This window comes from Pan paniscus, chromosome 21 (genome assembly GCF_029289425.2).
Source record: "Pan paniscus chromosome 21, NHGRI_mPanPan1-v2.0_pri, whole genome shotgun sequence".
In the NCBI taxonomy this organism is placed as follows: domain Eukaryota; kingdom Metazoa; phylum Chordata; class Mammalia; order Primates; family Hominidae; genus Pan; species Pan paniscus.
The window spans coordinates 20097692-20112064 of NC_073270.2; the positions used below are offsets into that span (position 1 = coordinate 20097692).

General features: G+C 45.7%; 1 protein-coding gene across 1 annotated transcript in view; it reads left to right on the top strand.

Moving 5' to 3' along the window:
• Positions 1 to 203: 203 nt before the first annotated feature.
• SLC24A3 (solute carrier family 24 member 3) overlaps positions 204 to 14373 on the top strand; it is a 512775-nt gene continuing 498605 nt past the window's right edge. Inside the window, exon 1 of the mRNA XM_008962961.5 lies at positions 204 to 1547. Coding sequence (XP_008961209.3) covers positions 716 to 1547 — 832 coding nt within the window. The 5' untranslated portion in view covers positions 204 to 715. The remainder of the gene's footprint in view (positions 1548 to 14373) is intronic.

Sequence of the window (14373 nt, forward strand, 5' to 3'; positions counted from 1 at the left end):
ACGAGGGAGAGTGGGCTGTGTCTGGGATGGCCAGGGATCCCCTCCAAATGGGCACCTGCGGCAGGTCGTGAGTCCAGCCATCTCTAGGGCAGCCCACACCTTCAGCAAGGAGGGGCAGGAAACCTAGAATGGGGGAAATGGGAGGACTAAGATTCTAACGTTGGAGGTAGGGCAGGCTGGTGTTACCTGCACAAGGCCAGAAGCCTCTTCAGGCCGCCTCTCCAGGGACCGTGCCAGCTGTCCCCACTTCGATCAGCCACAGTATTGGGCTTGGTCCAGCACGAACAGAAAGCGAAGTGTGAGCCCAAGCCAGAGGGGGGAGCCCGGACACCCTTACGGAACCAACAGCCTCTGGGGAGGCCTGTTCCAGATCCCGAGTCGGGCGCACAGGGGGATCCCCGCAAGGGGGCAGAGGGAAACCCGGGAGGCCCGCGAGAAGAGGCGAGGCCAGAGGCTGGGCGCGGGCAGCCAAGCGCACTCGCGGCGCCCCGACTCCAGGTAGCAAGTAGAGAGGAGGCTGAAGAGCCCCTCGGTTTTTCCGAAAGTTTCCAGCGAATCCTTCTTGGTGAAGATCGGCCTCTGGGAGGCAGCGTGTGTGCTTCCCGAGAGGGGGCCCCCTGCGCCGTCCCTCTTCCCCTGGCACAGAAGGGTTGAAGGACTGCACACAGGGATCCCTCCTCAGCCCAGTCTCCTCCCAGCGCGCCCCCTCCCCGCCATGCCGGCCAGCGCCGGGCTGTGTCCCAGGCACTGCCCCCCGCCAACCCTGGCCCGACCAGCCTCGCCGCTGCAGGCTGCCGGGAGCTGCGCTAGCTCATGCTCCCAGCCCGCTCGGTGCTCCCTGTTCGCTCCGGCCCGGCCCCGGCCCCCATCGCGCCGACCATGGAATAGGCGGGCGGCCCCGCGAGGCGCTCCTGCAGCCGGCGAGGCCAGAGCCAGTCCGGGGTGGCTTCGCCAACCGGCGGAGTTGGCCAGCGGCGGGCCCTCCTACCGTCGGTCCTTCCCCGCTCCTCCTCCTCTGCCCCCGCCGCCCCCGCCTCCCGGCCGCCCCCGCCGCCCCCGCCGCGCCGCCGCCCCAGGCCGAGCGCGGGCGCGGAGCGTGGGAGCCATGGCGCGCGAGGAGGAGCGGGACCCCGAGCGCCGGGAGGCGGCGGCGCGGGCGAGCGGCGAGGAGGAGGAGGAGGAGGGAGGGGAGGAGGGACTGGGCGATAGCGACGAGGAGGGCGACGACGAGGAGACGGGCAGCGGCGAGGAGGAGGAAGAGGAGGCGGAGGCGGCGGCCGGGTGGGAGCGCAGCGAGGACGCGCGGCTGCTGCGCGCAGGGCTGCCTCCTGCCGCTGTCCCCGCCGCGGCCGCCCGCGACAGGAGCGGCCGCCGCCCGCCAAGGCCGCCGCCCGGCCGCCCGAGGATGCGGCCGTCCGGCGACGAGGACCGCGCGCGTCGCCGCCGCCGCCGCCGCCGCCGGAGGGACCTTCTGCTGAGCCAGCTCTGCTTCCTGGCCTCGGTGGCGCTGCTGCTCTGGTCGCTGTCGAGCCTGCGAGAGCAGAAGGGTGAGTGCACGCTGCCTGCCCCGAGTGGGCGCTGCGGCTCCGGCGGCTCGGGGCTCCCGGGGCTGGGCGCGGGGCTGCTTCGGGCGGCCCGGCCGGAGCCCCGGGATAAGCGGGCTGGGTTGGCGGGGGGAGTGGGATGCCAGGCACGAGGACTCCCCCTGCCCCACGCAGAGGCATGGAGGTGGGGACCCTGAGCGCCAGCAGCCAGCAGGCTTAGGCGTCTGGCCGCCCTGGGAACATTTACCTGTGCCCGCCTGTGCGCTGCTTACTCGCGAGCTGGAGGTACTGCTGGTGGCGGTGGTGGGGAGTCTTACTCTCCATCAGCCCCCAAGGCCAGGGATAAAGTTGTGGTGGTAGACCCGGCACCTGTGCAGGTGACCACCTGTATACTCCTTGGCTTGCTGAAGGATTCAAGGGGAGTGCTTAACACACAGTTGTCCGTGTGTTCTCCATCCAGAGAGCAGGCGGGATGGCCCGAGTAGAGAGCTCTTCAACCCCCTTTCAGAACAGGTGCCGGGAACTTCAGGGAGAGAAAAAGTGTTGGCCCTCCAGCTACGGGCTAGTAGGGGACTTGTTCTCCTAAAATGACCACTCACTGGGAAGACAGGGACTTCTTCCTCAGAGGTCCCTTTTGCAGAGCTGCTGCTGTGGAAGAAATGGTTTGCAGTGGACCACGCATCACACTGTCGGCTCCTCTACCGGCGCTCTGCGCAAAGTCTGCCCTTTAACCCACAACTTTTGTCTTGTCTTTGTCCTTGGCCTTTCTTGAGCTGAAATAGATCTTGTGTGCTCAGAACAGTTGTCTGCTGAAACAGTTTCGATCCTGGGATTCAGCTGTCTATAAAATGAAGGAAAGACATGGGAGAATAACTGTTGTAAAATGGTTTTATATCCCGGCCGTGGACGTGGCACGATTCGTGGGAAAACAGCCATGTAAAGGGTTGTGAGAAAGAAACAAAACAAAACAAACAAACAAAAAAACAGTTACAAGTATGTGCTGTGGTGTTAAGGTCGACGTAGCTCTAATGCAAGATGTCATGAGGTGCAGAATAAAGACATTTTGATAGTCACCGTAAAATATTTTCAAAGGTGCCATGAATTTAAAAAGGGATCTCCCCCAGCTTGGCTGGTCTCCTGCTTGGTGGGGAAGTGAAACAGGCGTCAGTCTTCATTCAGGTCTTAGCAGACCGCTTGACAGACTTCATCATTTATGGTAATAGCAGAGAGTCCGTCTTGGTCTTCAGTGAAGCTGTTGAAGACTCCACGGCTCTCTCCATTGCTCTCCTGGATCTCAGATCCCGTAGCCTTGGGTTCTGACATCAGGAAGGGGGCCGTGCCGGTGTGAGGGAAGCAGAATCTCTCCCAGGGCAGATTCACATCTGCCAGACTTCTGTCTACTGACAGTCTCACTAAGGGGGTTTTCCCGAATCCCGTTTTTATTTTCCTTTTTTATTTTTCTCCAGTGAAAAACCAGTTTATAGTTCATGCCACCTTTGGAAAGGGCTATTCCTAGTGGATTACACGCTGGCCATTTTTTTCTGGTATGTTGGGGCTCTATGAGACATAGAGTTCCCACCACTTTCAAGAATATAAAAGACATTTTTTTCTGGGTGAAGGATGTGACTCATATAGTTAAGTCAATCAATGACAGGGGGCTGCCTGGGCCCTGAAAAGCTGGGATTTGGGGGGAGAGGAGGCCAGACACTCTGCAAACTTGAAACCTGGGGACTGGAATGTCATTTTGAAATGGTTTCCCTGGTAGTGACATTTCTATTCAGGTGCCACTGACTCAGATTTAGTTCCATAGCACGGCCTTTTCCGCATCCCTCCCTCTGTCCTACCTTTCTCCTTCCTACCTTTCATATTCTTTTTTCCTCTCACTTCCTTTTCCTCCCTTCTCATCTCTGTTGGTCTTAGGACCCCTCCACACCCCAGTAACTGAAGATCTAACAGGCAAAAGCCAAGTGTTAAGGAGGATGCCAGCCAGCCTCCCTGTCTTGCCCCAGAATGACATATGAGTTGAAATGGTCTCCAATCACTTTTTTTTTCCGTTAGGTATTGATGATTTCGGTATGCGATGCACAGTAGTATTTTGCAGCAAGACACAGGTTTTTCTAGATAATTTTTAACACATTAATTAATGTGTGTGAATCTGCAAATGATAGTTTTACAAGGGGAATTGTCGTTTGGCACACGTAAGCATTTGAATGGTGACTTTTACCCTGGAAACTTGGAGCACACACTACCTAGTGGTCCTTTGGTACAGATACTGAAGTTTGGAATGGAGCATTGTTTCGAAGACCTTGTGGTGTAGAGAGGCTGAGTGATTAGCTTAAAGTCACACAGCATTCGAAGAGGAGAGGAAAAAACCAACCTGAGGTAACCTGGTTTTTTGTTCCCAACTCTGTCCTCGTATTCAAACCACCATTTGGGTGTAGCTTTGTAATATTTATATAATCCCATAGGGGGTACCTTCATAATGACCAAAGGTAATATTTTCATTTAGTCACCTTGAAAGCCATGCAATGATTGTTAAATGTAACTCCTCAGAAGCTCGTTTTCTAACACATATTGACCTTTCCTTCCCTCCTTCCTTCTGTTGGCCCTTCCTCCCTCTCTCCTTCCTTCATTCTTTCTTCCTTCCTGCTCCCTTCCTTTCTCTCTTCTTTCCTCTTAAAATGACAGTTCTTTTACCAAAGCAAAATAGAGATGTGTGATAATTATATTATATAATGTTTCATAACATTTCTAATCATATGGAATCTGAGATCCCTTTCTAGACATCTAACGAAACTCAGATTTGGCTATGTACTGAAAAGTTTTGGTTATATACTGAAAACATTTTCCGCATATTCAGTATTTGGTTATATGCAGTAAGAATCTACATTGATTCTTTTCTGCTGAGGTGTAACATGAGGTCTGCTTAATTTAGGTCAGGAAGAATTAGTGCTGGAATCAAGAAATTCTAACAACAAAAGCAATAATAATAACTGGAATTTGGGTGGGCTCTTATGTGCCAGGCAATGCGCTATGCCCACCTTATAGGTATTGCTTTATTTAATCTGCAGACACTCTTTTCGGAGGCATGAGCCTTCAGTGGTGGAAAGCAGTGAGCTCTAGTTGCCCTATTTAGTTGTTATGGATGAAGATCTCATTTTTGATCTCTGTTTTCAAAGCCAATTAAAATAAGGTGTTAGATTTGCTGAGGGGGATTTTCTTTCCTTTTTGCAATGAGAATAGATTACTTTTGTATATTTTGAGTGGTTTAAAAGTGTTATATTTTTCTTTGACGTAAACTACCCAGCCATTTTTTTCCAGAAGTAGTGTGGATAAAGCCCAGGGATTCTAACTGAGGAGTAATTCTAGACTTTCTTTCTAGAAGGTTCTCGGGGAGGTCAATAGTAATTAAGAAAAAATATACACCAGCCTAGGCAACATAGTGAGACCCCATCTCTTAAAAAAATTTTTTTAATTAGCTGGGTGTGGTGGTGCATTCCTGTAATCCCAGCTACTCGGAGTCTCAGGCAGCAGGATTGTTTGAGCCCAGAAGATTGAGGTTGCAGTGAGCCATCATTGTACCACTGTACCCCAGCCTGGGCAACAGAGTGAGACCCTGTCTCAAAAACAGAAAAAAAGGAAAAAAAGAAAAAAATTACACACACATGCATGTACATATACACACATATATGTACATATACATATGTGCATGAATGTATGTATGTATTTATGTATATACTTTGAGCTACTTTCTGTACTAGTTGCTATTGCTGCATAACAAGTCACCCCAGAAGTTAGTGGTGTAAAACAGCCATTTGATTTTTTTTGCTTATGGATACTTTGGGTCAGGAATTTGGATGGGGGTAATGGGGCTGGCTTGTCTCTGCTCCACTACATCTGGTACCTCAGCTGGAAAGATTGCAAAGCTGGGTGGCTTGACAGCTGCATCTGGAGTCATCTGAAGCAACACCTCTCCCATGCCTGGGGTCGATGTGGCTGTTCACTGGACCCTCAGAGCTGGGCTGCCAACCAGAACACCCACACGTGGCCTCTCCATGCGATCTCTTTATGTGGCTCACTTTGAACGCCCTGAGAGCATGACATCTGGGTCGCAAGGGCGGATATCCCAAAAGGACAAGGTGAAAGTGTATGGCATGTTTATATCCTAGCCTCATAAGTCACAGTCACAGAATGTCATTTTCGCTATTTTCTGTTAGTCAAAGCAGCGTTAGATGTCAGCCCACGTTGAAGGAGAAGGGCATAGATACCAGCAGTCATTCAGTGGAGGAGTGTAGGGTCACATTATAAGAGCCTCTGCTGTGGGAGATACTGCTGTGTCTGCCTTTTTAAAAACCCAAGGATCTGAAGGGATCGTAACTTGGTAGTGAATGTAGACATTTCCCAAGGTGGCTAAGGTGAATGCCACATATATGCATACATACAAACATATATAGACAAACGTACACACAGACGTATGTATGTATGCATATATTATCTTTGAAATATCTTCCATTCATGAAAATATTGCTGCTTATTTTAGCTGGTGTGGGGTCTAGAAGTGGTATTTGAAAAGGAGGTTGCAGTGGGTATTTGAACTGCAAATTTAAATTGCAGAGCTGAGAGCCCGTCTTTGCCTTTGTGGCTGCCGATTCCTCCTATGGCGATGACCACAGCTGTTTAATCCTTCTTATGGCTCAGTGTGAGGACTGCTGGAATCTCCAGCTTTGTTTCCCTCTTCTATTTCCATGCATCCCCACTCTGGTTTTTCCTCTGCTCCTCAAAAGGTCTACGATTCTTCCGATCTCGGATTCCTGGCGCTTGCTGGTCCCACTGTCTGGACTGCTTTGTCCACCATGGCTAGTGAATTCCTCACTACCTGGCTCGAGATCTTCCTGAATAGACTGGGTCCCTCCATTTCTTTCTCTGAATACACCATATGTTCCCTTCATAGCATTTATCACAGTTGGTAATTATGTGCTTATTTGGTCATGATTTGGGTGATATCTCCTCTTCCCCAGATTCTAGGGTCCAGGAGGTCAGGGACCCTATGAACTTTCCGTACCTCTGTACCCCAGTCACTGGCCCCATAGTAGGAGCTCAGAAGATATATAAATATCTTAAATATAGAGGCAAGTATAAAAGGTATTTGGTAAATAAAGATGCTCTTTTGATCGCTGAACTACAGTGCCTGTGATAAAAGTAGTCATCCTGTGTTAGGAGCCCATCAGCTGACATGGATTTTATTGTCATGATTTATTAGGTTGGCGCAAAACTAACTGCAGGTTTTGCCATTGATAATAGAATTCTGCTCTCAGTCCGGCAGATTCGATATCATTACCCATTTCTCATGGGATAGCACTGAGCTGAAGAAAGGTGGAGTGCAGTGCCTAGTGTCTGTTAAGTGGCGGGATTTGAACCCAAGTCCACCTACATCAGGGCTGCATGCTGCTGCATTTTCCAGCCTCTGTGGAGGAGGACATGAATAGAAGACGGGGAATCACCCTGCCTTTTTCAGTTAACTGAGGAGTAAGGAGTAACAGAAGGTTGGTTTCATAGAAGCAGTATTTTAGAAACACATTGCTTTTCAACCTTTTCTATTTTTTGCATAAACATATATAGATATGTCTCTTTCCTCTTGGCTTTTCTTAGCTTCTCATCAACCCAGATTTTTCTCAAAGATTTCCTCCACTTGCAAGCCTCAAATCCTTGTGGGAAGCTTTTTTTTTTTTTCTTCACCCTGGAGGGTTGGCGAAGCTAAAAGAATTGCAAAACTAGATATTTGCTGAAAATTCCAAGGCCTGGTGGAAGATGGCTGATAGGACAAAATTTTGGCAATTTTCTTTTTCTGTATGGAGGTTTCTTTTCCTTGAGTGAAAGAACTTTTTGGAGGAATAATAGTACACAGACTTTCATAATGGGGAAACTGAGGTATGGGGTGGTTAGAAAATGTTCCCAAAGTTGCAAAGCAAATGGGTTATGCTGCCAGGAAGGTAATTTGGATTTTTTTTTTCTGGTCCATTTTTGCCTTCTTTTTCTATAGAGCTTGTTTGGCAATTATTTATATTTATTGTTTGCAATGGTTTCACAAATGGGATTATCCTGTAGCATTTGAGAATGTGAAGTATTAAGGACCCAAATGGAAGAAGGTTTTGTATGAACCAAGTGGTGATGGGCTTCAGGTTTCCTAGGATTCCCCCTGCTGTTCTCTTCCTGTTCCACTTCCAATCTGGAGAGGCAATGCTCCTTGCTGTTGCTAGTCCCGGACGGCCCACACTATCCCTTATTGGTTTCCCAGCCCTACTCTTACCCTTGTAGGCTGTTCCTTCATGAAACTCTCTCAGTGGGATCCCTTGAGGGAGTTCCTGCCCGGACCCCAGTTGCGTAAGACACGGGGACCTTCACCCATTTGTTCATTCAACAAATGGCAGGCTCTTTGCTAGTTGCTAGGGTGGCAGCGTTGTCTTCGAGGGACACCGTGATGTTCATCCTCGTGGTGCTCAAGCTTGAGTGAGAAGAGAGGTGCTGAACAAGTAATTTTCATGAATTATGAGAGATCGGGATGAGAAATACAGCATGGCATGGAGGAGGCTGTGGTGGTCAGGAAAAGCTGGAACCTGAATAATAAAGGGAATAAGATTGAGGAAGAATGGAGGATACAAAGGCAAATGTAGAAAAATAGGCAAAAGATGCAGACAGGCAATTTACAAGAAAACAATTGCAGATGGCCAACAGACACAAATAACGAACTTAATCTCAGTTTTAACATGAAAATCAAATTAAAAATAATGAAATACCATTTCTCAATATCAGGTTGGTAGATTAAAGTAAATTAAAACATGGGCTCACATCAAGGGCTTGTACAGATGCTGGAGACACAGCTGCTCTGGTTCACTTCAGAGGAGGATGTCAGATGGCACTCCAGACACTGCGGGGGACCATCATCAGGGGACCTGGTTATAGGAATAGACCCCAAATGAAGCCTTGGCCATTTAATGCAATTGACATGTAGAAAGGGAGGTGGGTGGATTAGAATGGCTATATGTAGATATTTGAGAGTTGGGTAGAAACTCATCTTAGCTGGACCCATCCATGGACCATGGAGCATGTTGGTCATGACTTTTTCATGTTTAGTTGCTTAGGTGGGAGCTCCAGGGAACAAGGAAAGACCTGTGTCATTCCTGGAACTGTCTGAACCAATAAACATCACTTATTTAAATCATGAAATCTAGTAATCGTTTTTGGCTTGTCAATAGTGATTTATTTTTAGGAGAGAGTGAACAAATAAAGTCAGCTCGTCTGTGACCTAATTTAGGGACTTTCACATTTGCAACTTTTACATTTGGAATATTTGCAACAAATATTTCTCTTCCTTTCTCCCTTTGCATTTCTGCATTGTTTGATCTCAGCAAAAGTCATTTTCACTTTAGTCAGCCAGTCTGCCATGGAATTGAACCCACAGAGGACAGAGAAAGGAGCAGGTTTCTTGATTAGGACCTTGACAATAGAACAAAAGGGGTGGGAGAAGGGATTGGTGACCTCGGGAAGTCGATAATGCCATGTTTAAGACAGAACATGAAACATTTATTTTTGAAGATTTGGACTTTTAGAGCATCTCAGTGGAATATAGAGCTGACAGTTGAAAGTCAAGATGATAAGCATTTGTGGCTGCAGATAAAGATGTTGGAATGGTATGCATGAGGGTAAACATTACATCTATGGTTAGCTCCGTGCTTCTCAGTCTTGTCTGCACATTGTAATCACTTTGGGAACTTTAATAATTACTCATGTCTGAGTCCCACCTCCCAGAAATTCTATTGTCATGCTCCCAGTTGTGGCCTGGGCATTGGGATTTTATAAAAAAGTAATACAGTTGGTGCCAGTGTATCTCAGCAGCCAGAGCTAAGAACCAAAGGGTTAAAGGTTATTCTTTACCTTATCACAAGCACATTTTGCTGTTTGTCATTGAGGTACGAAATACACTGTACTTAAATTTCCTGTCCTGAATGTGAATATATGTGTTCTTCTGCTTCATTTTCTAAGCCTTCACCACTAATTTAAACTTAAACTTCTCTCCAGTTGCCTAGATTTCCTTTTCTTTTTAGAGACAGGATCTTGCTCTGTTGCCTAGGCTGGAGTGTAGTAGCATGAACATAGCTCACTGCAGCCTCAAACTCCTAGGCTCAAGCAATCCTCCTGCCTCAGCCTCCTGAGTTGCTGGGATTACAGGTGCGAGCCCTCACACCTGGCTCTTCCATCTCCTCTCAATATGTGCAGGGACACTAAGTATTCCAGCACGTCTTCTTTGGAGGAAGTCTTTACCAGATTCCTCTGGCCTGCTCTGATCTAGACAGGTCACTTGTAAAGTCTGCTGCCAGCTGTCATCTTGCCATTGCCCTTCAGCTTCATCCTGCATATTTCTTTTAACTGTCCCTTGGGATGAAAGCCCTGCTCCCTGGAACCCAGGTATGCGTCTTTCTTAGCTTATTCCTGAAATTTCAGTGTACATTTTTTGAGGGTCACACCCTCCAGGTGCCTCCTACAATAGGGAGTGTGGAAAGTAAAGATTCAAGACTGTATGTGCTTTAAAATATATTCCTTCTACCTCTACACTTAGAAGATAGTTAGACTGGGTCAAGAATTTAGGTTGAAACTCATTTGCCTTGGAATTCTGAAGGCATTGCTTGAATGTCTTCTAGCTTCCATTGTTGCCTCTGAGAAATCTGCTGCTGTCTTGGTTAATCATTTTGGAAGCCTGTATCCACCCCCCTCCCCACCCCAAGAGCATGTCTATTCTTTGCTTTGCTCCTAATGGTCTATTTTTTCCTAATCTTCAGTCATGTCACAATTATATGACTGGCGTGGGTCTATTTTCATTCATTTTCTTGGATCTTTCACCAGGTTCTCTTAAACTGGAAGCTTGTCTTCTTTAGGTCTGGAAACTTCCCTTTTATAATATTCTCCATCCTAAGTACTCCCTTTTCTCTTTCTGGATTGTCTATTATTTGGGTGTTTGACTTCCTGGATTGACCTTCTAATTTTCTTATCTCTTCTCTCCAATTTCTCTCATCCTTTTGCTCTAATTTCTATAGATTTTTTTTTAACCATGTCTTCCAACTCTTATACTGAGTGTTTAATTTCTGCTGTCATATTTTTAATTTCCAAGAGCTCTTCTTCCTGTGGAAGCTATTTTTAGTAGCATCCTGTTCCGCTTCAGTGGTACAATATCATCTCCCATATCCCTAAGTAGATTCGTAGTAGTATTGAGGTTTTCTTTTCCCCATATGGACTCTTTTTTCAAGTTGCTGTTGTTCCTTTGTTTTGTCTTGTTTTTCATATTATACATGCTTTCTTCAGATGTCAGGGGATCTTTGGCAACTACTTATATTTAGGTGGTGCTGTGGAAAAGATGACTGGAAATTGTGCAAAGGAGGGTCTTGTTGATTGTATCTCTGTAAGGCTATCTAACTGGGCTATTTTATTGGGCAATGCTTCATATCTCAAGTTTTAGATCTCTGTCAGGGGGTCGTCAGTTTTCCCAGAGAAAGATCACTCAGCATCCTGTCTTGAGGGAAAAGACCTAGTTACTTCTGAGAATCCGATAGGAGAGGAATCTGGGAATGGGGAAGGTTTTTTCAACAGAAACAGTCCCCTAGACTCAAGATATATTCAGCCCTCACAACTGTGAGTAAGGAAGCACTAAATAATTTATTTAGATATATAGCAGGACCATCCCAAATTATTTAATCCTTCCTTCCTTCCTTCCTTCCCTCCCTCCCTCCTTCTTCCTTCCCTCCTCCCCTTCCCCTCCCTCCCTTCCTTCCTTCCTTCCTTCCTTCCTTCCTTCCTTCCTTCCTTCCTTCCTTCCTTCCTTCCTTCCTTCCCTTTTAACTACTGTACACATGAATCTGGTAAGAGCTACTGCCTCCTGGTAGAACTAATGGTCAGAAGTAAAGAGAAGGCTTAATCTTCCCCATACCCCTTTTTTTAATTGAAAAAATTTTTTAGAGAATTTCAGATTCACACACAGTCATAAGAAGTAATACAGAGGGCCAGGCACAGTGGCTCATGCCTGTAATCCCAGCACTTTGGGAGGCCGAGGTGGGGGGATCATCTGAGGTCAGGAGTTCGAGATCAGCCTGTCCAACCTGATGAAACCCTGTCTCTACTAAAAATACAAAATTAACTGGGTGAAGTGGCGCATGCCTGTAATCGCAGCTACTCAGGAGGCTGAAGCAGGAGAATCATTTGAACCCAGGATGTGGAGGTTGCAGTGAGCTGAGATTGCACCATTGCACTCCAGCCTGGGCAACAAGAGCCAAGCTCTGTCTCGGGGTGGTGGCGGTGGGGGAGAAGTAATACAGAGACATCTCTTACACATTTTCCCATTTCCTTTACATTTTGCAAAACTATAGTATAATATCATAACCAGGGTAATAACATTGATACAATCCACGAAATTTATTCAGATTTTTCCAGTGTTATTTGTATGGTAGTCCCTCAGTATCCATGGAGGATATGTTTCAAGACCTCCCAGTGAATGCCCGAAACCATGGATAGTACTGAATGCTACATACACTGTGTTTTTTCCTATACCTATATAACCATGATAAAGTTTAATTTAGAAATTAGGCACAGTAAGAGATTAACAATAACTAACAATAAAATAGAACAATCGTAATATACTCTAAGAAAGGTTATGAGAATGTGGTCGCTCCTTCTCTCTCAAAATATCTTCTTGTACTGTGCTCACCCTTCTGGTGATGATGTGAGATGATACCGGGCCTACGTAAGGAGATGAAGTCAGGTGCATGACGTAGGCCTGTGACATAGCGTTAGGCTACTGTTCACCTTGAACCCAGGCACTGCCACACCATGACAGTCGATCTGATAACCGAGCTGGCTACTGAGTGACTAAGTGACTGCAGAATGGATCAGCTGGACAAAGGGATGATTTATGTCCCAGGCGGGACAGAGCATGACAACTTGAGATTTTATCACATTACTCAGAATAGTGGCAATTTAGAACTTAGGTATTGCTTACTTCTGGGTTTTTCCATTTAATATTTTTGGACTATGGTCGACTGCAGGTAACTGAAACAGCAGAAAGTGAAACTGAGGATAAATGAGGACTACTGTACCCATGTGTGAGTGTGTGAGTGTGTGTGTGTGTGTGTGTGAGTGTATTGAGTTACACACAGTTTTATCACCTGTGTAGGTTTGTGTATTCATTATCACATTCAAGATACTGTACAGATCCAACACCACAAGGATCCCTTATGCTGCACACCCATGTGTCTTTTAGTACAAAAGGAGTAGTCCAGTGATTTATGTCACCTATTCCCAAAAAAGTCAATTAAAAAGTATAACGTCAAGAATTAAGGAAATTCTACCCCCAATAATTTTGCACTCTACACAAAGGATTTCTTGCAATTTGGGGCAGGTCAGTCTACATTAGTAAAATTGAACCATGAAGGGTTTTCTCCATGGATGCACTTTTATTACTGTCAGGTATGGTAACCTGAACTACGTGCTGGATAAAGGCCATGCATGGCTTGTTAACAATTTCTTTGATAATGATTTTTTTTCTGTCATTTGCACAATATTTCTGAATGAATGCTCCATGAAAATAGCTTATTTGAGTAGTTTGTTCATTCAAGCAGCTTAGCCATGGCCCTTGCAATATTACTTTCACCATTATCTGTTTCCTAGAGTATCAGAGATGGAGAAACTCTTGGGGACCATTGAATCTTAACATCCTGTTTTACTTTTGAGGAAACTAATGTCAAAGGAAATTGGAATTGGGGCTGGAACCCAGGCTTTCTGATTCTTTGCTTAGTAAATTCTTTAAAAAATGCCAGAAAGTTAAGGTTATAAAAATATTTAATGCAAATTAACTCTTGGTAAAATTTTTTCAAATTCTGAAATTCTTCTGAAATGCTGGAATCTTTCTGGGAATTTTTTGGCATTTAGTGTAGTTAGTACATGGGAAAAATTAGGAATTTTCAGGGTGAGCCACTTCTTGTGACAAAAAAGAGATTTGTTTAATCAGAAACACTGGCTGTTGGAATGCTCCTAGGTTGCTTTAGAAGAGAGTTTGCATTGTTGGTTCACCACCTTCTACCTGGGTTGTAACCTCATATAACCATTAGGATGATTGACCGTTTTGAAAATGAGTGGCCATTAATTCGTTTTGTTAGGGGTCTTTGAGCTTACGGGTTTTCAACTTTTTTCATCCTTCTTGTTGGAATTCTGGGTTGTGATTTGAAGATACTTCCAAAGAAATAAAATATTCCTAGGACCTTAAGAACCCAGGCTTTGTAAACGTGATATGAAGGACCTCTTGAATGTCATTCCACAGTTTGGTTGTTTGAAATCACAGGTGTTTGTTGGGCCATGTGCAGGAAGAAAGTCATTGTACCTACTTTAAGTAAATCTGGGCATGAGAACAGGTCAATTCCGGTATTTTCCAAGCATTGTGGAATATTTCTTCCCTTACATATGTTAAATTGATATCATACTACATATAATGTTTTAGATCCTGCTTTTAAAATAAAAAACCCCTAAACTTGACAGGGTGCAGAACAACATATCACCCCAAAAACCCCCCTCAAGCTACCCCTTTATATTCATACCCTTCTTCCATCTCTGAACCCTGATGTGTTTTCTGTTACTATAGTTTTGTCTTTTTGAGAACGTCATAGATGGAGTTCTATAGTTTATAATCTTTTGAGACAGGCTTTTTTCACTCAGTACAATGCTTCTCAGCTTCATCTAAGTTGTTTTGCACATCAGTAGTTCATTCCTTTTTATGGCTGAGTAGTATTCCACT